At 38.7% G+C, this 26,387-nt stretch overlaps 1 protein-coding gene across 1 annotated transcript in view; it reads right to left on the bottom strand.

Annotated features, from left to right (window-relative positions):
* RPAP2 (RNA polymerase II associated protein 2) overlaps positions 1-26,387 on the bottom strand; it is a gene marked incomplete at both ends in the record, with an annotated part of 48,082 nt that continues 21,695 nt past the window's right edge. Inside the window, 3 exons of the mRNA XM_079535505.1 lie at positions 1-218; positions 13,041-13,095; positions 13,798-13,951. Coding sequence (XP_079391631.1) covers positions 1-218; positions 13,041-13,095; positions 13,798-13,951 — 427 coding nt within the window. The remainder of the gene's footprint in view (positions 219-13,040; positions 13,096-13,797; positions 13,952-26,387) is intronic.

Below are 26,387 nucleotides of genomic sequence, written 5' to 3'. Positions count from 1 at the left end.
CTACACTATTTCCGCTGCAATGCTGCATGGCTCAGCACGTTTTGGGCTTTTGCTGAGGCCAGCATCTGCTTTTTCACTCTGCTCTGCTTCCAGGCTGAAGTAGTGCTTGGAGCTACTTGTAAGCCTGGCTGGAGGAAGATCTGGCACCTCACAGCTGACCACTGGGTTGTGGTCAGCCTCAAATTTGTCTTGAGGCGTGCGAGCTGGAATACCCCACGCTGTCACAAAACATTCAGTCGGCAGGGTTAACTCCTTCACAGAAACAGGCCCATGTGGAGCAGGGAGACTGCTGTGACAGAAGCCCCCAAGCAGTGGGATCACACCGTGCCTCAGTTCTGTGCTGTGGGTTGGTCCAGTTAGCACATGCATGTGGCAAAGTTTGACTCGGCGTCTCCTCCTTTGTAGCAGGTGTTTCTTTTAAGCAACCTAGTTGGATCTCTTTGTTGCATTTGAAAAAGCAGAGTTATTCTGTTCAAGCTTTTCTTGTTTTTTTTTTTTCCTTTTTTTTTTTTTTTTTTTTTTTTGTGGGCGGCTTAGCAGTCATTGCACTCTCAGAGAAGTTATTCCTTGTGGTTGCTGTTTGTTATGACTGTAGGAAACACCACGTTTAGAAGTTGCCTAGCAATCTGTGTTATGGTCCCTGTCTCGTTTGCCTGTAACTGTCAGTCCCTGAATTGGTACATGGCTGTTTGTCTGGGCTACAGTCGCTGCAGTTCAGCAGTCTGTGAGCGAGGTTCTGGGGAAGCACTGCTGTAGCTCTGTGCCCTGCTCTCTGTGAGGCTGTAGTTCCCTCTCGTGGCACTCCAGGTGGGATGGCTTCCTGTCTTCCTCTGCTGGCTCCTTCTTGCAGGGTCTCTGCAGAATTGCTTTGCTTCGAAGGGAACAAGTGCTCGATGGACTTAATCCCTACTAAGCCCTATGTTCTGTGCTCAGTGCTCTGTTACTTCACCTCACAGTGTGCCACAGGGAAAGTGGAATCAGTAGGTGGGGGGCAATAGGCCCATGGGGCTGGGATGGAGGCATGGGATTTTCTTTTAGTAATCCTGCTGGATGAAGAGCCTGCACAGGCTGAGGGTCTCCTGCTATGTTGCTCTGGGAAATGGAGATCAAGGTTATAGCAAAGAACTTGCGTTTAGTATCAGGATACCCTGCACTTCAGAAATCAGATGTGTAGCAGCATAAATCAGCAAAGCACCTAATCAGGCATCTGTAGAACTGAGTGTTTCTAGAAGTAAGCATCTCTGAAGTGATTCCTACATTTAGATAGAGAAGTGATTTCTGAGTGCAGCCATGACTTATGCTGTTGTAGACAAGGTGCTTTGCCCTGGCTCAATCTGTTTCATTCTTAGAGGCATGCTTTGCATGAAGTAACACAGAAGTCGTACCAGCTAAAAAGTAAAATAAATCCTAACACTCGAAATGACTACTCTTTATGCAGAGCATCATCACAGTCTTACGCAGTGATAGAAAAATCATTGTTTGTCCATTAGATGTGTGAGGACGTTTCCTTATGCCCGCACTCACAGTTACACTGCATGTGGTTTCAGGAGGACTAATGTAACAGTCAGATTAAGTGCTTTCTTGCCTATGGCTATTTTACTGGAAATCCTGGTAATGAAGACCTCAGAATAAGCATTTGTGTCAAAAAAGCATGTTTTCAGTGCTCCTACCCTGGAAAGCACTGAAGTAAGGTTCTATATTTCTCTTGTATTATTGATTATTTGTTGTAGCTCTTGCCAGAGGATAGAGGACTAAGCTATTCTGTCTCAAAATGTCAAACCCTAACCTTTGTGCAAACTTTCAGAAGTGCAGCAAGCTATGTGAAAATGGGCCACTGTGATTGAATAACGTTAATGTGGAAATAGCTGACTCCCACGCAACACTGGATTTCATCATCTGCAACATTGCTTGGGGCTGTAACGGTTTCACAGAACTGTGATGCTCGCGCTGATTTCCTGATGATTTTTCTATCATAATTGTGGCTGGGCTTTAACATCTGTACAAAGACAAGTAGTATGTAGCACTGAGACATAGATGCAGGTGCTAAAAAGATATTAATATTTTGATACTGGACATTAAGTGGAACTATTTATCCTGGCTGACTTCATGCCACTGCATTGCTGCTTTAGGAGGCAGACTTTCATCCTACTGCATGTGCTTGCTTTCTTTTCTCCTACATGAATTCCTTAGCATCTGGCTGTATCAACAAGCATTTTGTGACTGTGTGATCCAGCATACAAACCCATCCTTCATGTCAGCTCACTGCTCCGCAGGCTCTGATGTGATGCTCTGTGCCAGCTCCACTGTCAGAGATTCCTACCACCTCCTTCTTCCTCTCCTGACCCCCTCCTGAGCAAGTATTGGTCGGGGCTCTGAGCTGGCACTGCTCTACTATGCCCATGCTGTATGTATTGCACTTTACCTGTGCTGTGATGCAGTTCATTGAGTGGAAAATGCTTCTTGCTGACTGATGGTCAGAATTTCAGTTTAAATTAAAAATCAAAATAAAAACAACCCAGAACAACCCACCTACTGAGAAGTATTTTTCACCAAGAACTAATGTTTGGAGTCTTTCTCGGTTTCATTTGCTAAAGGATTCCACTTTTCTCTATACACTTGGTTTGTGCCTTTCTTATTTTTTCCCCCTAATAGAAGAGTTTATTGTCTAGTAGAAGTAACTCCAGATTTGCAGTCTTACTGGGCGAGGGATAATCAGGATTATTTTATCAGAAAAAAACTTCTTAGAACACCTCCTTGCCCAGTCCTCTTTCTTGCCCAGTGCATCTTTCTTCACTGGAGTCCCAAACCGTGCCACAACCAGGGCTGGACCACCTGGCCTAGGCTTCCTTGGGCTGTCTCTCATCCTCTGTCATATTTTCCTGTGGGAAACATACTGAATTCACCAATGCTTTCAAACTTGCTCATGTTTTGCAAGACTCTGAAGAACTAACATAAGTTGGTCTAGTCCGTTCATAGTGACAGGAAGAGATATAATCATCCTGGTTCCTTACTTGTATAGAGTAACTCACTGGACCACAGTGGTAGTTAGCTTTTCTTCAAGGTCAGTTTAAAGCCTCTGACCTGTTGGGCTGACTGAGCATCACTGAGCGGAGGACCTCTGTCCCTACTTCATACCCATCCCGTGCTCTGCAGAGCCCAGCCGTCGGCTCCTGCTGTGTCTGTAGGCTCATCTTTCTTCTTCAATGGACAGGAGGCTTATAAATCGACAGAAAGGCCCAGATTTGTCGAAGAACTCAGCTTTCACAAATGAGGCAAGCAAATACTCCATTTTTCATCTCTCTTTATTTTAATGTACCTGGCCTCAGCATACTTAACCATATTGAAAAGCAGGTTCGAAGTGAGTATATCTACAAATGAGACCCATATCTGGTGCTGAATACTTATGAAAACCTGACATAACACAGCTGTGAGATTTTTATTTGGTGTGGAGTGAAGCTTATAGCATCAGCAGTGAGACAAAGTCACAGAGAAGTGTTCAATGAAGTTTCTTTTTCTTTCTGCTCTGGGTTTGCTAAAGTGTAAGGGACGTATGAGAGCATGTATCACCAAGAAAAGCAACTTGAGATGTGTGTTCGGGTGTGTGGAAAGGGATTTTCCTTTGCAAATGGCAGGATGCCTACTATCGATTCTGTGAAAGCCCACCTCTGTCCCCCTATGCACGTGGGCACCAGGAGCTCGGAGTCTATTTTGGGCACTGTGTCTGATAGTCCACGTGGCTGGGTGAGTCATGCCAGCAGCCTTTCACTTTCCTTTTCTGTGAAAAAGTTACCTGTCTCTGGAAAATGCCTTGACATCAGTGATGAAACTGCCAGTTGGTGATCCATTTTGAATGAGTCCTCACATGGTAAAGAGCTCACCTTAGTATGCAGAAACATGCCGTTAGAGGACAATTTACTCAGCCCCAAAAAATTAGCAACAGAAAATATGCATGATCCTGCAGTTTTGCTCATCTTCAATGATAAATTTGTAGTCTTGTTCAAAGTTGATTCTAAAACTAGGCGATTTTTTACAGCAATTGGTTAAAAGTAGGAACGCTTCTTTGAGCAGTAATTTCTTCCTCGAGGTTGCTTTGTGAAAGATAATGGCTTTTGATAGGTAGTGGCTGCAGAGATAAGAGGGTGTTCTTTGGGGAGCCCCATGTAGGAATGAAATTCTGAACAGAGGTGTTGCTGCTTCTCATCGTGTTAGTTTTAAAAATAAATATTGTGTTTCTGCTAAATAAAAAGACATAACCTGGCCTGCAACAAACGCTTGTTCTCCAATTTGGTTAGAGAAGTGAAAATGTACATTTTTTGAAAAAAAAAAAAACCACGGTGAAATGTGTCAACATGAATGGAAACCAGTTGATCATAGTGAAATTTAACTCAAAATGAAAAGTCACTTTAAACTTGATTTTCTTTTTTTCCCTTTTTTTCATGTGTTTAGAAATGTTGAACTGAAACATTCTGTCAACCTGAACGCTTTTTTGAGTTGAGAAATTAATCAAAACCAACCTTTTCCTGCTGAGGTTTCATTTTCAACCAAGTAGGCCTCTTCTGATTAAAGAAGTCGCATACAAATTATTAATCACCTTTGCACTGCTTTAGCTTTTGGGTGATTCAGATCTGTTTTAGAAACAAGCCTCGTGCCCATCTATAGGTGCTGCTGTAAGAATTGTTCTGAGTGCCCTGTGTGTCTGGTGGCAGTCGAATGTCCCTGGGGAAGTGTCCTGACGTGTGGCAGCCACCTTCTTGTGTTGGAACCGCAGGTGTGAGGGGCACACAGCTCCAGCCCATGTACGAGGAGTGTGGGCAAAGCCAGGCGCTTCTCCCTGTGCACTTGAATGTGAGCCCCGTCACAGGTTCCTTGCAGACTCTCCGTGTGTGGACAGAGGTTTGGAGGCAGCGGGGCTGAGCCTGCTGCCAGGGTTGGAGGGCTGAGAGCGTGAGCTGCAGGAGCAGCGGGTGGGCCTGAGAACAGGCAGGAGGCTGGGCATGGGCTGCTGGCACAGGAGAGCGGTTAGGGGAGGGAGTGGGACGGTGTGGGAATGGGGAGACAGAGAAGGGTTGGGAGATGTGGGAAGAGATGAAGTGAGGTGGGTGGTTGTGACTCTGGAAGCTGTGACACTTAGTTGTGATTTTTTAGTAAGAAGGTTTTCAGTAGCACCAGGGATAAAAAAAGGCCTTCAGAACTTCTGAAGACCTGTGGCTCTTGGAAATTGCATTTTGCTAGTTTTCGGGCTGTAAGACAGGATGCTCCTGGGCCGACCTGCAGGGAACTTCCTTCCTCTCCTTTGCAGAGGAAGCAGGGATGTGGAGATCTGTATCTGTGCTGTGCCCTGACACTGCCGCTCCTTGGTGCTGATGGCTTTATCAGCCCAGCTTCAGACATCGTCTCCTGTGCGTTCAAGGTTATCAGATAGAGATGAACTAGGAAAAAAAAAATCCAACTTTTGACTCAGACCCTTAAAATATAAATGATGTAACCCAGAATCCAGCATTACTCTTACTTTACAGATCTTTACCGAAGATCAGCGTTCATGTACTGAAATTGGAGAGCAGGGTTTTACCTTTGAATCACCAGATTAAGAAAAGGATGTTTCTTCAGTGAAACCTGCACAACAGATCATCTTACAGTTGTATGCTGTCAGAGGGCCATTCAAGGCAGCTTAGACATATCTGTGTGGCTTTACATTTTGACCTTTTCTTTTAATGCTGTGACAACTTGTCAACTGTAGAGGTGAGGTTAACAACATGTAGCAGTTTGTTTGAAGTCAGTTAAGAAACCAGCTAGCTGATCTTATGTACTTTTTCAGCATGAGGATGACTCCTGCTGCCCACACCTGTCCTTCTGCAGTGCTGTGAGTCCCTCTGGGTATCTCACAGCACTGCTGCCCAGCTGGGCTGTAACGCTCAGCCCCTTAACTGGAAAGCTGGGTGTGCTGGGCAGAACAGGAGGCCCCTCAGTCCCACAGCAAGGCCCCAGCTTGGCTCATAGAGAGAGAAAAACTACTCTTAACAAGAAAAGGCGATGTGCTGCACAAATTCATCTCTTCTTTCAGAAAGCAGCATCTGCTTATACAGTGAGTGTAAAAACATGAAGTGCTTGCATTCTTAAGAAACAGGCCCGCATCAAGTCGAAAATGTTTCAGATTCATCTTTGGAAACGATTTGTGTGATTTCTTCTGTTTTTCTTCAAGCGTGATTCTGTTTTTCTCCAGCACTGCTTGCTGCTTGGGCTGTGTGGTTTGACACTGCGCGTCAGTTTAGCTTTTTGAGATTGTGCGCTTTTTGAAGGGGGCACATCTGTGGTTATAGAAGAAAAACAAGAACATCAGATGTTCAGGGCACAAAAAGCAGAGCTTGGGAGGATCTTAGAAATGAACAGTGACAAGGGATGACTTGTGTTTGACCCAGAGCTAGTGAGGGCTGATACGGTATGTGTAAAATTACTTATTTTTCCAGTTTTCAAATGCCTTCTGGAAAATTACTGTAATATGAAAGAAACAGTTTAACTACAGTTGCGGTTGTGACATTTTATAATAAGCCAAGTATCTCAAGGAGCAAAAATACGCGCCTTGCTCTTTTCTTTCTTTTTAATTTAGTGACAGGACGCCGTTCACAAAAAAGAGTGTGCTCAAAAAAGCTTCTAAGTGAAGGTCTCCTCAAAAAAGTGAGAGATCATGATCCCTAACAAGGAATTGCCAGACCACTCTTGGGTCAGTGGGAGCTTTGTTGTCAATGAGCAGCACAGTCGCTGCCCTTTGGAGAACAAAAGGGAGAGCTGTGACTGCAGCTGCATCCCCTGTAGTCCTCCTTTAGACTGTGGATCCTACAGGGGAGCCTGGAGTAACTGGGACAGACGGACACTAGAGCAGTGCATGTGGCTGTCTAGCCAGAGGGAACCATGTTTGGAGCACAGAGGTGTATAGGCTGGGGCAGGCGCCTGTGTAGAAGTGAACCGTGTGGAAAGCTTGCTAAAAATCAACAGCCAATGGGTTCTACAGTGTTGTTTATCTTTGTTAAAATGCTATGATTATTCTAGCTTACCCAACTGTGTATTTATCTAAAGATCTTAATTTAATATTTTCAGACACAGTTTTTAATCTTTCTTTCTTTAATGTGAATTCACTCTCTTTTGTGGCTATGCAAGTATATGCACTAAGCAGATATGACAACTACTGCTGTATCAGGTAGTGTTAATTAATCACAGGGTAGTTCCTGCTTCTAGACCACGTCAGCAACTTGAAAGTGTCCTGTGCAAGAAGGGCAAGTATTCTGAAGTTACCTTTTAACACAGAATTCCTAAACAATCTTTAAAATGACCTTGCTGCATCAGTAAGTCACAGATCTGTCGCCATTAGTTCTATTTGTTAACAGATCGGAAGCGTCTGCAGCAGGGTTGCTCCAGCCTGTGGCTCACACAGTACTGAAAAGTTATGGAAAATCCTGCTCAGTGGCAAAGTCTGATTAGGAAACATTATCTTTTTTTTTTTTTTTTTTTTTTTGCATAATATATGAGATACACATGCCTAACATATGGTTGCTATAAAATACCTTAGATGAGTCAGATCTTAGCTGGCAGCTGTAAGCAGGGCTGTTCTGGCTTCTTAGATAATACTACCACTTGCAATCTTATTTTTTTGTTGTTACTTAACTACTTTGCTGTTAAATTATATTAACCTGATTCGTAGACACTCTCATCTGAGTACAACAAAAAGGTAAAGATTTATGATATAAAACCTGTTGTGTTTGTAACTGACTCAAGTCAGTCAAAAAGCTTCATCCACGTTGTTCAGGCTTGCTATAGTGATGGTTAATTCTTACCAAACTGTAGCACTGCTCAGGGAGCTGCTGCCGTCCCGCTCTGTGCTCAGTTCAGTTACATATTCCAGAAGTTTAAGAGGCTAAAAAGTGCCAGAAATTGCATTGATTTGATGTGGTTTGCAGCAATGCAGGATGTTCCAGGCCGTGGTCCACAGGCTCTGTTCTTTGATCTTTGTATGCAGCTCTCGCAGATAATCACAGCTTTCAAGCTGTGGTGAGAAGCAGTGGTGGACAGCCAAAGTGTTGCAGGGCCACAGCTCCTGTGATACTGACTGGTGAGCCTTCTTCAGTACAGGACTAAAGGGTGTGCATTCTGTGCTGGCCAAGTCAGGGAGAAGCCTGGCTCACGCATCCAGGAACCACAGGTGTCAAAGCAGGACGTCTTGCTCCTGGCACTGCTGGGAATATTGCCCCAAGCCTGTCACTGTACCTAGGAGGTTGTTTGGAAGTATCTCTCAGTACTGCCCATTTTCTAGGGTATGAGCAGTTTTAAAAGGCTGGTGCTTGTTACACACCTTTCTTTTTGCTTATTGTTCTTTTTGGTTAGTCTAGTCAGGTTTTTGAGAACTCTAGTTAGCATTGTTTCTAATTTCATAGGTGCTGGCAACCCAAGGGGAATGACTAACATTAGTTGTGCACATACTGAGGCAATGTGTGCTTTCACTTGCTTTTTCAAACCAGAGTGCTTAAATGACACCTACCTAAAGACAGGTTTCCAGCTCTCCCCAGTCCCTCCCTAAATCCTGTTCAGCACAACTGCACCGTTCCTCAGCAGCACCTTCCAGGCCACTCATCTCCTAAAGCCATCTGAAGTATGTGCAGAGAAGTGGTTGTAAGAGAAAAGTCACTGAAAGAGAGATCAGAGGAGGAAAAGTCACTAGCAATATTACTCTTTGCTAATGGAAGGCACACCTACTTCCTCTGACTCTAAACAGAGGAGGACCGTCAGGTGGTAGAGATGCAGCTGAGAAACAGAGAGCTTTACAATACTTAGCCCTACCTCATATACCATCTGCCACTTATGGAAACTTAAGACTTGCCAAACAGAGGCTGGTTCTGTGTTTTCAATATTTAATGCTTGTTGGAAATGACATTTCAGTGTAACCTGTTGCCCCGGTGAGATCAAGCTGAATGCCACCCACAGCATTGGCTGTTTGTACCCCAGTACTGAAATAAGCAGGCAGCATGGAAAGCTTCAAGGCAAGCTGTAGAACTGGGCTGTTACCTCCTGGGTATACTTTCAACACAGTAGCACTATTTCACTGTTTTTATTTTTTCAAAAGACTTCAGTTCTTTTGGTTTTAACTCTTACAGAGTAAGGAAAAAAAAAAAAAAAAAAAAAAAAAAGTGAAACGGTAGCCATCAAAATAACAGAAAATAACAGAACAGGATCAGGAATCCTTGCTTTGTAGTGGCAGGCCTTTCGTTATTACATAAGCAACTCCAGGGGGAATCTGCTGTGGTCAAAGCTCTCTCCTGACTTAAATTTGCTTTCTTTCTGTCACGAGGAAAAAGGGGGAGAGGCATTAACCACCTTCTTTGTACTGTGCTTGAAGATATGATTTAGAGAACCTAAACTAAGAGCATCAGTTCTCTCTGAAGCAGGGACAAGCAGGTAGCTATGGCTGGATGCCTAAATTTAGCAGGTGTGAATACCACTTTCCACTTCTTTCTTCCTTTAGCTTCACCCTGATATGTGTCTGTTCTTTCCTCTCCAGCAGCTAAGGGTCAGCTAAGACTTGTTGTGTAGTCGAGCTGCTCATCCCCTCTAACATTTTGTGAAGTCTAGATTCCTTCAGCCCAAGGAGAAATGGGTAGGACGTGCAGATTCAAAACTAAGATACATACGACCATTACTTTCTCCCCCATTAAACCACAACAGATGCATCACTGTACTCAGTGAGACTGAAGTGTGAAAATACAGGTGATATCTGGTGTTGTGTGGATGCAGCCTTTGAGGCCCCAGATGTCTCATGCATCTACTGTGCTCTTTGTTGCTCCCTGCACCACTCTTTAAAGACTGGGTAGATAAAACTTTCCAGTCCAGAGTTTAGATAGCAGCACAGCTGTGAGCTGTGTTGCTTTAGATCTACTAAAGTGCTTTATTGTTTGGATAGTCTCCAGTGAAAGAAATCAAGATGTCTTCTGCTTAATTCAGAATTTTGGATTATTTTATCTGAGCACTCGACTTGCAAACTCCAGGATGTAACATAATCTCTTTGAATACCTGGTAACTGCCTGTTTCTCTGAAACAGTAACCAGCAGAGTAACTACATTGATTCCACTTCTCTGCACAACCAATGGAAAAATCAGCAAGCTTGGTCAGTGGGCACAAAGAACTGAACAGTTGCAGTGAAGGGATCTGTGCTAGGAGGTAAAGCAGTACAGAGTGCAGCATTTACACTGACAGTATTTACAAGACTATGACAGGAGATATGCTGTTACAATAGACACAACAGCTTTTCCTCCATCCTCTCTGGCCATGGAGAGACTGTTGAGTAACTCTGAGCAACCACTGACTTTCTCTGTATTAACTCCTTTCTCTGAAATTACTTCATTACATCTACAAAAAACTAACAAACAAACAAAAAAACAACCAACAAATTGGTAAGAATCCATCCTTGCACCACAAAGAAATATTTCACACTTGCTGCAACAGCACTGAAGGAGGCTTTGCTTTAAAGTTTAAGACAGTGTGCTTCTGTTCTTAACTATAACCACTCTATATGTATAAAACATTAAAAAAAAAATGTAGAAATTGACCTCTCCCTAGTATCAAGATTAGAAAAACCCACATCATGATTGTGTTTGCTCTACTGAAGGTACCTTGCCAGATAGGCTTGGAGGATTTACACAGTCACTGTAATGAACTACTAGGATTTCATGAGCCTTATGATCTGAGTGATGGCATTACTAAGCTTATGCCTACTTTGTAGTTCAACTTGGAAATAGAGGTTTGTGTCCCAGCTACACTAAGCCCAGGATTTGTAAGGTACCTATGCTCCTGTAGTTTACAGGCAAGCCACTGAAATTGTGTGCATCTGAGATGAGGCTGAAACCCACTGCTCTCTGCTGGGGGTCCTCTGTTCTTATCTGCTCAACAAATGGGAAAGAAAAGCAGTAAGCACAGCAGCAAGGTCACAAAGAAACTAAAAACATAATCAAAATGAGAAGGGGAAAAGAAAAGTGAGCTGAAAAAATTAGATCTGTGAAATGACAGACAACTGTAGCAGAAACTAGCTTTAAGCTAAAAAATAAGGTCTAGATTTGAATGTTTCTGCGTAGTTAAGCTATTACAAAACATGATCATAAGACAACAAAAATGAGCTTAGCATTTGGTGCTTGAGTTCTGCTCTTTGTAGAACTTGGTAAGGCTGGTAGTACAGAAGATCCTTTTGAGTTGTCTGCAGTCTTCCCACTGCTGCAAAGCAATGGCTACATATACGCTTTTTGTATTTATTTACATGTGTTTTACTCAAGTCTGAAGGCAATAGGGTCATTAAATGTAGGTGAAGAATATCACTTCGGGTATTTTCAACTTAGAGAAGTCTTCTGAGCTGGGTAAGAAGGTCATAGAAGGAGAAAGGTTATTCTATTCTCTCAGCACAAGAAAAGAAAGAGTAAGCTTGCTACTAAGGAGGAGGTGCAAAAATTCCGGCAGACCATAAAAGCACCTGCAGCAAACGTTAATGAAGAGGTCTTTGGACTTACGACCTATTCAGTCTTATTACAATGTAATGTTTTCAACATTCAACAGCTGAAGACCAAGCCTAAAAATAGCGAAGAAAATTACACCACTAAACTGACAGGAAATGTAAAAACTTTTCAAATAAGAGACAGAGAACCCATTGAAACGGTTATATTCCCAGTTTAATACCAAATAGCAACATCGTCTTGAGGTAATTGTAATCTCTATGTTAAGCATCCATGGAACAGAACAATGGCTTGTTCAGAATCTACAGGGAAGCAATACCTAGAAAAATGAAACTATAAAACAGAAATATGTTTAACTTTCTAAATCAGAACAAGATAGATATGTAATCAAATTTTCCTCAGTGTATCTTGTCTACTAATCTTCTGTAAACTTATCTTTTGGTAAGGTCTTTTTCTTTCTTTGCTTATGTACCCACTAAAAAGTTTTCCATCATGGTATGAAAAAAAAAAAAAAAGTATCTTCTATCTAAATTACATCATGCATTCTTCTGAATTTGAGACCAGGCACTCTCTGATGGAGTACTTTTTTCCTATTGCAGATGTAGAAAAATGTATAGCTTTAAGTGCATTAAAGTTTTCCTTATTCTAAATCACTGCTTTTATGAGTTAAATTTGACGTAACTGTCCGTTATGAGGTAAGTTAGGAAAACTAAACATCACCTAAATAAACTCTGCTGCAAATGGAGCTTTCCAAGGCACGAGCTTCTATGTGTCAGGGGAAATCAACATAAATATGCTGATTGTCATGAAGGAACTACCAAGCAATAATCTAAATAGAGAGTTTTTTTAGGTAACATTACAGAAACAAGATAGAGGAATAAATTCTGTTTTTTAAATGGAATTGCTGTGCAGCAGTTCTGGTATGTCCTGCTTCAGTGCTGGCATTTGCTGCAACCTAAGCACTGTCAGATACAACTTTATTTCCAAGTTTCTCAAAAGAGATGTCCTGTGAACCGGGAATACGCAATGTACCAACAACTTACGGCATTATTAAGAATTACTACTGCATTAGTTTTAAATTGCATTTTGCAATTATTTAGTGATAGGAGCAAGTTTGAAAGTACTCATTCTAAACAACACAGCTAGTTAAAATGAAATTACTACAGAATCTTAAAATCTATTTTGAAATTGGTAACAATTAGAAAATGTTTAAAAAGAAGTTGTACATAATGTTCAGAGACACACCCCACACCCCCCCCCCCCCCGCCTGCCTTTTCCTTAGAAGTAGCAAGACAAACAGGCTGCAGATCAGGTATCTTTGTGTACCATCTTCATCATTCTTAAAGAATACGGCTCCAAGCACTGAGTCAAATGGAAAAATATCAGCAGCAGTGTTTCTAACTCCCCAGACTAATTTCCCCCCCCCGATTCCTGCAGGTAAATTTTGGCTGAAAACGTCCAAAACAAACTAAAACTAAGCCAATAATCTGGATTCCTTTCTATTGCCTTTAAATAGAAACTCTTCAGACCATCCCCATTTTAACTAGTTTTCATGCATACCTTCAGCAGCTGCCGTTACAGAGTCAGCTTCTGCAAAGACTTCACAATCCTTATTCTAAGAAATAAACAAGAGAGCAAAAGTGCAAGAAGTACAATGAATATTTCATTTTATTTTTCATTAAAAAAGAGACATTCCAACAACTGAAGGTGTTTGTTTTTCTCCATGCAGCCATTTCAGGTAGTGGGAGACGTTACGATGATCGCCTTGTTCTGTGGGGAACAAAGTCTGAGATGAGTAATTGTTAATACACAAATTTCTTAAATATTATAATGCTAGACTGGTTAAATCATTTGAATTTAATCAGTAGATGTAAGATATTTACTCTTTTTTATTTCTGCCTAACTAGAATGCAAAATGCAGTCTCAGCTTTAATGCTTTTAGTTTAATTTCATATTACCTAGACTAGATATAACATACACAAAAACCCACTGCTAAGACAGTCACTATAATCACTCAGATTATTATTTTTTTAATAAATCCTAAAAGAACTTGAAAAAAATTCCTCCCAAAATTGCAGTAAACCAACTGTATGTTCTCAAAAGATTAAAGTGATAAGCAGTCAGCATTTACTGTCAGTGACAAAATCATGACACTCATTTCCACACAACATACATCTTTTTTACTTTAAAATGTACTTTACACGCTTTCTGCTCTGGCCGATATAATCTGTAGTTATTATGCATACCTACAAAATGTTGGAAATAAAAATTGTTAACTGGATTAGTTTTATGAAATGCAGAATAGCTTAAAATTAACTGACCATTCAGGTGGGCTGTTTACTCTGAATATTCTTGTTAAACTTTCCAGATCTTCATTTTTGAAATGGAGCTCTTCAAGTAACGTGGTCAGGAACTGTGTGTATGCTGGGCTTCTCTGAGTATTTTTAAAAACTGGAATATTTTGTGACAACCTGGCAAGAAAAAAACAAACAAACAATAACAAACACTGTATACGTGTGATACAGAAAAGGACTTTTCAACATCAGCTATAAAGATGCAGGTCCTGTGAGTTCAGACAACTGTAGTGAAGAAAAGTTTGTAATATCCCACTTGATTCATTACAGTACAGCATATGACTGTATACGTTACACACTGTTTGACCTGTACTGAAATACAAAAATTTATTAAGATGTAGTGAAACGGAAACAAAAAATTAAAAGAAAATGGGCCAGTAGTTTGTATGCCTTTAATAAATTGCATGCATTACTTAATTCAGGAAAAAAAAATTGGAATAAAATGCCAGATTACTTGTAAGAGAGAAAAAATACCAGTGTAAAATTTCTTAACTGAAAGCTCTTACACATTCATCTCGTAAAATTTGTATAGTTCCTTCTATGAATATAATGTGAAAGAGCAGTGAAATTCATCTTAAAGAAGAACATTCTTCTGCAGATTCTTAGTAGGGCTCCTGGACAGAAGCTGTGGGTAACTGCCATCACACACACAAAGACATACAGTTGGATGCATTTAATTGGAGGACTGCCCCCTGCAGTATGTCACAAAACGCGTAGCACACCACACAGCGAGCTCATTTTGCTTTAAGGAAGATTTCTCCTATTACACAGAACCCTCCTACAGAGGCATTCTGGATTATTATTAATTTTACTAGATGCAAACAGACACACAGAACATCAGTTAAATTCCCAAAATGAGGGCCAGTCTGACTGTGATCAGAATATGATTCCTCAGCTTTGACAGTCTGGACCTTAAAGCAGTGTAAGTTAATCTTTACACACTGAAGTGCTATGAACTTAGGCTTTAGGAAAGACAGTCAAAATCAGATGCTATTAGAAAGAACCGATCCTTTGGTAAAGAGAACACAGCTGATTTAAGCTTGAGAAGTTTTTATACGAGATACTAAAATACAGTTTTACAACTGATGCTATATCAAAATACAGCATCGTAGTCAAGCTATTTTTTTGTTTTGGTAATGCAATGAAGTGCTTAAAACTCAAAGTGCCGAGAGTTGTCAAGTGAATGCTTCAAAAAATAAATAGGATCAAAGGGGGTAAAATTATATTTCTGAATTTAGCTAGTAGAGCTCAGCTTTAAATTTCGAACGGTACTTGGACTTTCTACGTTTGCTAGGTAGCAACATTTTACAGAAATTCGACCATTTGGGCCTGATTTGCTAAACTGTTAAGTAGGATGGAGACCATCCAGTTTCCACTGATTTTAATATTTACAATGAATGGAAGCTGAAAGCAGTTGCCAACTGAGAGAATAAAGTATGTTCATTTGAATAAGTGACAGACTTATCCCAACATTACTTGGCAGGATCTCACATCCCAGCAACAGTTGCTTGGTCTCAGTTACTGTATTTAGATAAATAGTGCTACAGTGAAATAGACACTGGGGAATATTTCAAAATTTTTGAGAATTGATGTGCTGTGGAGAAGCTGCTCAAGTATTCTACAGCTTATTGAAAACTTCACAGCCCAGAGAACCTGTAAATATGTAACAACTGAGATCAGTCTCCTGTAGTCATTTGTATGAAGACCACCTTCCCTGTAGAAAAGCTGCATATAAACTCTCAATCTATATAAACTCTAATTCTGCATATAGACTCTTAATCTAAGCTAAAACAGTGCTGGAACACAAGCAGAAGATCTTACAAGGCACAGTAAATACAGTTCCCTGACATAGAAATAAGTTTCCAAAATTTCTTCATCAGTAAATAGATTTTTTACAGGTTAAATTATCTTCCATTTACTTGGGAACTCTATTTCAGTATGTCCATCTAATTAAATACTTTAACTACTCAGCACTGACATCTATTAAGATTTTAGGGGATGCTCAAAGTAACGATGTGATGTGAAATTAAACTGATGCATGAACCCCGCTTTGTAAACCTTTGAACAAAAGTGAAGTATTCAGAGTTAGACTTGTGATTTTTGGACTGCAGCCACTAGGCTTTGTTCTGTATTTAATGACAGGCAGGATGGAGCTGTCTCTCCTGGTGGGAAGTACAGTAGTTAGTATTTAATCTGGTAAAACAGTGTCTCCAACCAGGGCTGACAAGCTGGAGGCTTTTGCATCGTGATGCTTTATCAGCAGGGAAACAGAGGAAGTGCTGATAGAAGATCAGTGACAATTTCTGACTGTTGGTCTGGAGACGAGGATAGTGGGAGAAAGATTAGGAGATGCATTATTACTACTCTTCAAGCTATTTTTCACAGGATTTAGTAGATTATATATGAAAAGAGATGGGTGGCATAAATAGTCATGACTTCCTAAATACTGGTGCCAGGAGGCTGCAAAATATTCTCTGCAGTGTTGTAAATCTACGAGCGTTTTAACTGAATTTTCTTTTTTCTACCTTGTGCTTAAGAGAATAAGAAAAATACTATTAAGAAAAAAGCAAACAGATTGTGCAATTGTAAGTAACATAGTAAACATGCTCACATGCTAAACAGTATTTCTCTCTATGTATATTTTTAAAACTGGGGTTTGTGAAATTACATAGTTTCATAAATTACAAATATTTCTCACTATTATGCCGTGTTTAAGATATTTTGTTTACAGAGTAGCTGTTGTAGCCCATGCTAAGAAAGAAAAAACCATTCTTATTCTCAAGTAGTGGCCAGGCCTTAAATACTATAGAACAAACTTACAAATGAAAATAGCTTTGGATTTATGTTTTTACCAGATCTTTGTTTGAAAAGTCATTAACCTACTAATTATCTCCTAAGTGGGAGACAAAAATCAAGAAATAATTTCAGAGACACACGTGTAAACTTCTAGCAATTATTTAAAAATTGTGCCTAGATGGAACACTTATGTATACATACGTACAAACACTTTAATCTTGGAAACCTGTCCATAGGCATTTAAATGATGTTGTCATTTGAAAAATGGTTGTTCTCAGGGACCTTTCCACTTCTGTAATGGTTTTTGTAGTGGCTGTCTGACCACATGGCGCAGGCACAAGTTGCTGGTTTGCACTAATAGATTTGATAGTCTTAGTAACACTGGTCGCACCTAAATTAAATGTACTGCACAAAGGAGCATCATGGCTTGTGCTCTCATCCTTGCATGAAATGCTAACTGAACCAAACCATAGTTTCATGCAAATAAACCTTTGCAGTCTTTGGGATCAATATCTTGACAGCTACTCTGACTATCTCTGAAGAAACTATCATGCTCAATTTAATGATATGCAAGATTTTAATTTAAAGATCATGGAATTGACTTGAAACTCTGAAGCATCTTTAGAAAAATCAGAGTGTAAACAGGAAATAAGATTTGAATCACAGTAATAGTATTTGGTTACTACAACAACAAAACAAATGCAAAGTCTGCTATTTGGTCAGCTCTTTTGCATATTGCAACATTAATGCTGAAAAAACTTTTGTGAAAAACTTAAGTGAGAAAAGCTAAAGAGTTAAGTGATTGAAAAAACCCTATCACCTACAGAAACGTACGTAATGTTGTCCAACATTACCCACCCGTGCATCAAAAGACTGCCCTCAGCACACTGTTAAAAGGAAACTTTCACGCTCGCTTCATGGAAAAGTTGTAAAGTGTATATCAGAGTTCGTGAAACAGTGTCGTTTCCTGCACACCCACTTACACCATATGGTAAACAGGGCTTTGTACAGTTTAAAAAGTGTTAAGAATGTCAAACTGTATCTGACTGATAAAATTTGTGTTCACTGACTATTCCACATATGCTACCTGCTAGAAAAAAAAAAAAAGAAAAATTAATGTGAAGCCCAAGGTATTACTATCAAGCTATTAAATGACATCTGGCTGCTGAAAAACATTTACCTAGTTGAGTGCTTCAACTCAAGATTCAAGCTTTCTATGAATTAGTCTCTTTAAAAAAACATTTGACAAGTACTTTTATAAATGAAAACGTATTTAGAAGTTAGTTACATTGTGTAAATTAAATGTAATAGACTGATATTGTTTGCAGTTTCTTCACTTATCAATGCCTACACTAACCCCTAAGACTGAAGACAATCAGAAAAGTTGATGGTGGAGTAATATATTCTGTGTAGTTAAGTAACTAATCGGCACTTCCTAAAAAAAAGTGATCTACTTGTATAATACCATTCTCCCTCGCATGCTTCAAGAAAACCTTTCCGGCCTTTTGTTTTAAAATGAACTCTGTGGTCCCCTTTGAAAATCCCCACATTCAATGCCACCAGTGTGATATCATCCAGATAGTGGCCTCTGAAACAGGCACCTGAAGACAACGGTAAGAACACAACCACCTAAGAAAAGTCAAGTTCCTTTCCAGTATCTAAAGTTGGTCACTTAAAATTACACAAAGAATGAAAGAATATGGGTGCACAGAAATGTACCCACTATCATGCAAAGCTTTTGTATATTCATAAAGAAAAGCCATATTATTCTTCTCAAAACAGTTAATATTTAATTCCTCTTAGAAAAATGTAAGTATTGCCAGTGTTTCTAACTTCTTCTAAAAGCTTAAAAGCTAAAACCCAGTCACTGTAGCAGAAGCCATGGATCCAAACTTACTTATTTCAGCTCTTTACTCTGTTTTGGCATGCTTGGAAGTGACACAAAGATGGAATTATACAGTAGAATGAAGGAACAGGCACATCCTGCCTTTCTATAGAATGCTTTGCAAAATCAATTATAAACATTTTTACCAATTAATGACATTGTTTAAACACTGTGAATGATTCTTAAAACAGTCATCACAACATAGAAGTTCTTCTCTCAGTTTCCTTGTAGTTTCATACATTTAAGCCACCAGTTGGACTACGGCTATGAGCAATCTAGTCCTCTCATCCCACATGAATTTTAGTTCAAAGTCTGGAAAAACATGTTATTTATACATAACAAAGAATTAAAATGTTTACAAACCTCTTGCATCACTTTAGGTGTTATTAACATAGCTATTAATGGTCCAGAAATATCAAGCAGCCATTCCAGCAGTGTGCTATTAGCATGTAATAGGCCAAAGCATATCTGCTCCGTTACTATGGCAATAAAGCATTAAACAAATCCCCGTGTGAACAGAAAACTCTTGATTACTAAGATCTTCACAGTTATTGCCAATGTTCAGATGCACACGAACAATATTTTAATGGCAGCTCTACACTGAACTGTGTTGCTGAGGTTTGGCATGACTGGTGAATGATCCATGGCTTTTTGTGTGTGAGCAAATGGCTCTGAAAGCAGAGCTGATCTCAGTTCTTAGCTAAGGACTTCCTCACTGAGCAGGGTGCTAAAAGCTAAACGCACCATTTTGTCTTTTCTACACTTTGATTTTTCCTGACCATAATCATCTCTACTTTTCCACACTGGGTTGAATTACTCTCACTATGCAAAAATATAAATTAATTTCTATAACAAAAAAAAAAGAAGACTCTTTCTCATCAATTAGATACTGGTTGGTTTTCTTTATCAGATATCATTTAACACCTTAATAGTTGGATGCCCATGAGTCACTTTTGCTGTCTTGTGGATGTAAGTCTTTAAATCAAAGTCAGGAAATGCCACTGTCACATGGAACACAAATAATGGAAATTAACTTGGAAGTCTGTCTAATTTCCATTCAAAACTCACACTTGCAGGTCTATTACATGCCACTTCTGTATTTGCAAAAATGAAGTCATGAATGTAGGACAGCAGTTACCATCTTTATGAATAATGAATCAACAATTAAAGGAACTAAACTACAAGGGCATAAAAACAGCATTTCCTTCTTTTCTCCTTCTGAATGTTTTATCCTCAAAAATACTGGGACAGTATTACCTAAATATTTTCTGATTGGAGATTTACAAGGAGTATTCATAAGAAGAGTGCCTTTTGCCAACTCTGCTGGCAACAGAGGTTGCCAACAACCTTCCATTTTGAGGTGAAATCATCTCTGATTGCTTCTGTGAGATATAAAGGACTGCAACACTACTGAGTGGACCAAAATATATATGCAGCAGTGCCAGCTGGCAAGTGGCAGGAGCGGGAATTGTCTGCAGTCTGACCCTGTGGAAGGCCAGTCAAAGGGCAAGTCACTGAAGGCCAGAACAAAGCCTGCACTAGGCAGGCTGCTGGCCACATCAATCACATTGACTCACTTCATGGACCAGCAGTAGATCACAGGACAGTACCAAGGAGGCTGCCATCACTTTGACAGGAGCCCCTATGTTGTTTCAGTATTACAAGATACTTTAATTTCATCAATAGCTCAAGACTCCTTCAGCAGCTCTTTACAATGAATTTCCCATTCCTTGCACTGCAACTGGAAAGGACAGCATAAAACCTCATCCATACCTTCAAATAAGCTTTTGAACAGATTTACAAATACTAAATAGCAGTATCATTTTGCAAATCATTCTCAGTAATAGTTCATCTCATGTAGTGTTAAAAATCCTCTAAAAATATACAGAGCCTTGTTCAGTAGGTATAGTCCTTCCATTGTAATTTGTTCTACTCCATCATCACACAAGGATTTTTTTTTAAATTGTAAATATTTCAGAGAGAGATATATATATATTCAGATATATATATTGCACTACTCATGTTAAAGATTTGATGGGCTTAGCAATGCAATAAAAACGTTATTAGTCAGAAATGACATTTAATACAGCACAACTTTACAGATTACAATCTTGTTTTCCATTCTAGTTATGTTCCTATGGCAGAAGTCTGCGGTGCAACTGATTAAACAAAAAGTAATTGTTTTGTTTAAGACAAATGACCAAGTCAATACAACGAGTGTTCCAGATCAGCAGTAAAACATTGAAGTAGTTGTGCATTGCAGCCTGTAGACCATCTGCCTGTACGTGCAACTGGAGTGTAGCCATGTATCAATCACTTAAAATTACTGCTTCAGTCGATGGGCTGACTTGAAAAACTGGCAGCATTTACTCATTGCATAAATCCCTACTGACGGGTGTTCAGGCATTCTGACAGAACAACTCAGAGCATTAACTTGAGGTAGAGTCCCTAATTAACTGGTGTACCACTGGATACAGTACACTTGTTTAGAGATAGCAGCCTTGTTAGTGAAGTATCTGAAATCACAGCAGGGATTTCCACAACCTTAAAGCTATGCTTTCCATCAGGCAAAAGTTAATATTGTTCAGAAAGCTGATCAATGTGTCAAAGCAGCACAATGTGTCTGTAATTGTAAGCTAAAGCTGCAATGCTGGGGAACTTAGAAAATATTTTTGGCTATATATTTAAATGCTTACACAGGCATCCTGTGTTAAAAGACACTCAGAAAATAAAAACATTACACCCTCAACTTACGTAATTTAGCTGTTATGCTCAGTATCATTAAAAAAAAAATAAAAAAAAAAGACACTTTTCTGATTACTTTCTTTTGAACATGATTTAAAAAGCTCAACTTTTTTTTTTTTTTTTAAACCTTGTTAAAAGCAGAAGGCTGTCTCCGGAGTGAGCACGTTCCATTAGAACACATTAATATTTGACAGACAATCTTGAACTGGAAGCATTTAACTTACAAACAATATGCAGAGGTATTTAAAGACATCTCTAGAGTTAAGTCTTCTGTTTAATTAAATGATGATACTACTGAGGAAAAATGTGATTATGATTAGTGTCATTTACCAGTCCAGAAGTAAAGTAGCCCCTAATTTGGAGCCCTCTGTAAGCGTATCCTTACGGTCAAAGACAGAAGTCAGTTTTCAGACACATTTTTTGTCAGTATCCATACATTTATTCACATTTCTCTTTTTTCTTCAGTGAAAGATAAATGCTCTAAAAACAGCACTGTTGAATGATAATAACTGACAAATAAGCAAGTAATTTTCCTACTGAGGGTAGAAAGGGTAAAAAGCTACTTCTGGTCTAGTTTTAAACCAGCCTAAATATCCTAAAGACAAGAATTTTGTAGCTAAAGTGCAATTTATGTTTTATTCATTATTTAACTTTCCTTTCATTATTGTGTAGTGACTTGTCCACAGCATCCAGCCCAGACACTTTAATCCTCTGATGGCAACAGAAACTAAATTATTCATATTTAATTTTTTTTTGTCCACTACATTTAAATCAATGCTACAGACACAGATTCAAAATTGACTGGCATTCCTCCATAATACAGATACATGCAAAATTTATGGTTTGTTCAAAAGTAAACTTCGGTCACTGTTTCCACTGTCTTTGGTTTTTCATATGCAGCTTCTACAAAACTATTCTCTATATATATATATTTAAATATATATATATGTTTAAATACATATTTATGAATACACTCTGAATAATTATATACATTTCGTCTTCAAAAGTTCACACCTTAGCATTTAGCTGGTTTCCAGATACAAGTTAACTTCATTGCCTTTGAACAAGACCAAATTTCACTCTCGGTGGAGCCAAGTGAATACAACTAACAGTCAAGAGAAAGCATACCTGCAGTAACCAGGATTTCATACAGGAGGCAATCAGCACAAACGGGGATGCAGGAAGCTCTGCTTTACTATGTGGGTGACAGCAAAGGCTGCCCACGGGGGCTGTGGGGTCTCCTCTTCAGAGGCTTTCAAGAGGTGCCAGACACGGCCTGGCACCATGCTGTGGGTATCCCCGCTCGAGCAGGGGTTGGATCAGATGGATCCAGAGGTGTCTGCCAGCCTTAGCCCTGTTGGGATTCTCTGATCCAACCACCTGGTAAAACTGCTTACAAAGAACTGAAAAAGAATCAGTGGATTTCCCATCTCTCCCCTGCTATTTCCCCCCCTCCTTTTTAATTTTTTTTCCAAAGCCAAACAGGAAATTGGCAATTCAGAAAATCTGAATCTATTTTCAAATATTTATTTGAAAATGACTATAAACACAAAATACCACATAGGTCCAGTAAAAACACCTAGTTATTTGGGCAGTGCTATACAGGATAGAGCTTCCCAAAGATTTAGTAGTGGATTAGAAAAGCCTCTAGCCAAACGAGACCATAGGGAAGCACCGACCATCTCAGAGATGGCTGTGGTTTCTTAAGTTCTTAGGTTCCTAAGTTCTTCTTAGTTTAGCCACATCAAAGACTGTTTCATCATTTTTGCTAACAGATATGACTGCAGGTTGATTTTCAAATACCAACTCAAGTGTATTACCACCTTTACACCACCACATTCCAAGTTATGATAATGCCTGTTCACAGACATACAGTATCAGAACTTTCATATTAAAATGTGGCAATTAAAGCACTTACATTCATACTGGGAGTTGTTCCAAACAGTTTCAAATTAGCTCACTTATCTACATAAATCCAAGGCAATAAAAAGTTCACAATGCAAGCCCAGAAGAAATCACTATCAGCTGTTTCCCTCTAACAAATCTAGGTTTCTTAGGTACACATTTCAAGGACAGGCCTTGTTTAAAGAGCTCAATTTATTTGAAGTCTCTTTCCTGCTATCCAGCTGACAGATCAAAGGTACTTCTCACTCTTAGCATTTGCTCCCACTTTACCCTCTTTTTCAACTTAGTAAAAATTTAAGTTTAGATAGATTTAAAATTTATTTTAAAATTCATTCTTTCATCTTTTTCAGTCTTTTATTCCTTAGCTTTTCTTGTTCCTCAAAGTTTTCCTGTGACACTTCCCAAATATTGGAATCCTTGGGTTACTTAGTCACAAGAAATTATGCACAGATAGAAGACACTGGGAGATTCAGAAATGCTAAGATAAACATTTCAGTCTCTGTAATGCTTACTAATGCTTTGTAAAATATACACTGTTGTATAAATTATTGTAAACACTCAGTGAGACCATTTAATATCTAAAAGATGCACCTATATTTCAACCAAATCCATTTTTTGCAGTTTTTTGTTGTCAGCGTTGTTGTCTTTCTTTGTTTTCCTGTCATATACTGGCGATCTATTGCTGAGAAGTCATTATCTCAATGGTATGCAAAAAAGCCCTGACAAAACAAAACAACCACCCCTTCAATAAATATTAAATCAGAACTATACTGTCATACAGGTGGAACAGCTACAATATAATAAGCTTAGGTAAATAATTTGTCAATACTGGACTTCGTAAAATGTACTCACCTGCACTCAAATACTATGGAAACAATGATCATAAAATTGATTATAGTTTAGTTGCACAACTTTCTAACATTGTAATTTGATTACCTGCCTTTCACTCTGATATACAGATCAAACACCTGGAATAATGCAGCTGAGTAAAGAGACATGCTAGGAATAGATTTGCTTCAACTGTGTCCAATTTTTTTTTTCCCCAGAAGATAAACATAAGGACTCCCAAAAGAGGCTGCATTTTCTGGTTGTTTTCATGAGTACGAAAGGAACACATTTCAGAAAATACTGAAATTATTTTTTTCCCTTCAGTGTTAACGTCCCATATTAGGATTAAAACTTAATTAATTGCCAGAGTGGATCTGGACTCTCAGAGTCAAAATGCTTTTAAAGTAACATACAAAGGAGAAGTACAGACTTCCTTTGCACTTGATTCCTGCCTTATCAGGAAGTGAAGACAAGTCTCCTGTTCATCAGTTTACTACTCACTATCATTTATCACATCAAAAATTGTTTGTCAGCTTTCTGAATTAATTTTTCATGCTTCTAATTAATTTTCAGTTTATTTCCAGTCACTGTAGGGTATTAGAGAAACGGCAACATTCTCCAGCATAACATTACCTGTATGAAATCTCTGTTTATTTCCCCCTCACACAGATCTTTGTTGCATGGATCTCTGAGAAATCCTGTGGACTACTGCTCTAAGTCAAGCAAATTGTAACTTATCTGAGTTTCATAAAGCCAGGTTTTGAAGATCTTCATGGTTTTCAGTATCTTTCAGGATTCTTCCTGACTGCTTAAAAGAGGTTATTTATTTCATAGCAAAAATACTGTCTGTCTTGTCAGGTCTGACACTTTCAACAGGAGTAAGACAAAAGAAAACAGAATCTCCAGAATGAAGTACTGTCTTTTCTAAACAGCCCATCTTACTGCCTGGCATTATCAAGTTTTAAATTTCATAATCTGTGACAAGCACTGTAAGGAAAGGACTGATCAGATCTTTCAAAAAAATACTGCACTTACAGGGATTTCCACAATCAAGAGTTCTTATATTATAGTGGTTCCAGAAGAGCTCAGTAATACCACTTCTACTTAGGGCAAAATTTATTTCAGAGCTGAAAGAACAGAACTCATCTTAGGCTACTAGTGGTATCATTCAATCTCTGCACAGAACAAAAAAATTAATCCAGAACCCAAGCTAGAAACTCGTACAGAATAACAGCAGATCACATTCTAGGAAGCTGTAGCAACTTTTCCAATGACGTATGCATTTAATTCTTTCTTTTTCTTTTTTTTTTTTTCCTTCAGAAAAAAAGCCAAATCAACTCTGATTCGCATCTTAAAATCAAATTTCCTCTAAGTCAGGAACTCCTTCTATGGGTCGTGTCCCCAGCAAATGTAGGCTGTTCTTCAGAAAGTTTACCAAGATAAAGTTAAAACTTTGAAAATAAAGGACACATTTGTGTGTCAGTCATGTTCTTCTTATAACAGATGGGTTGTGTTTCATGATAAAAAATGTTTGCATTGAATGTATTAAGATTAATTATTAATAAGGAAACAAGTATATTTTTGTAAGGTTAGAGCTTTGAGACTCAGTTGCAAAATTAACAGTTCAGTTTGCTCAGTGGTTGAAGTTAAAATATATTTAAAACTAAGTTTAGGGCAGCTGTTAACAGTATTAACCATGTCTTTTGAAGCTTTACTTCAGAACTGTCTATATTACAGTTTGACTGTACAACCTACTCTGTTATGGCATGAGTCTGAACAAGCAAGGATGTATGAAGCAATTATAGAAGGAGGGGAAAATATGACTCCAAAAAATATATAAAAATATATATATATTATAAAATATATATATATATATATATTATAAAATATATATATATATAAAATATATAAAATATATATAAAAATATATATATATACAATATATATATATAGTATATATATATATATCAATATATACATTTTCAATGAGCATAAATTTAAATGAGTTTGCTCTCTAATAGTGCTGGACATTTTTTCCATCTGCTTGATCATCACAGATGTGTGGCATGAAGTTCAATAGGACACGAACTGCAATAGCTTCCCAAAGAGTCAACATGATAAAAATGTCTTCCAGAACTGGGTTGAAACAGAATTTGCAACAAAAAACATGTTTACTTATACAGAACAAAAAAAATGAACTGGCAGAGGAAAGTACTTTTTCTACTACCATACTTTCAATCCATAAACTACAAGTACATTTGGAATATAAAGTTGACAAGAGCATCTAAAGAAGAAGCTCCAAAATTATACTCTGCATAAAATTATTTCTAGATTTATGTTCCTCCTGTAACAAAGGGATTAGTCAGGAAAACACCGCCATGAATGTCCATTTGC

This window comes from Tetrao urogallus (genome assembly GCF_951394365.1).
Source record: "Tetrao urogallus genome assembly, chromosome: 5".
NCBI classification, from domain to species: domain Eukaryota; kingdom Metazoa; phylum Chordata; class Aves; order Galliformes; family Phasianidae; genus Tetrao; species Tetrao urogallus.
This window is presented reverse-complemented; position numbering and strand designations above follow the sequence as displayed.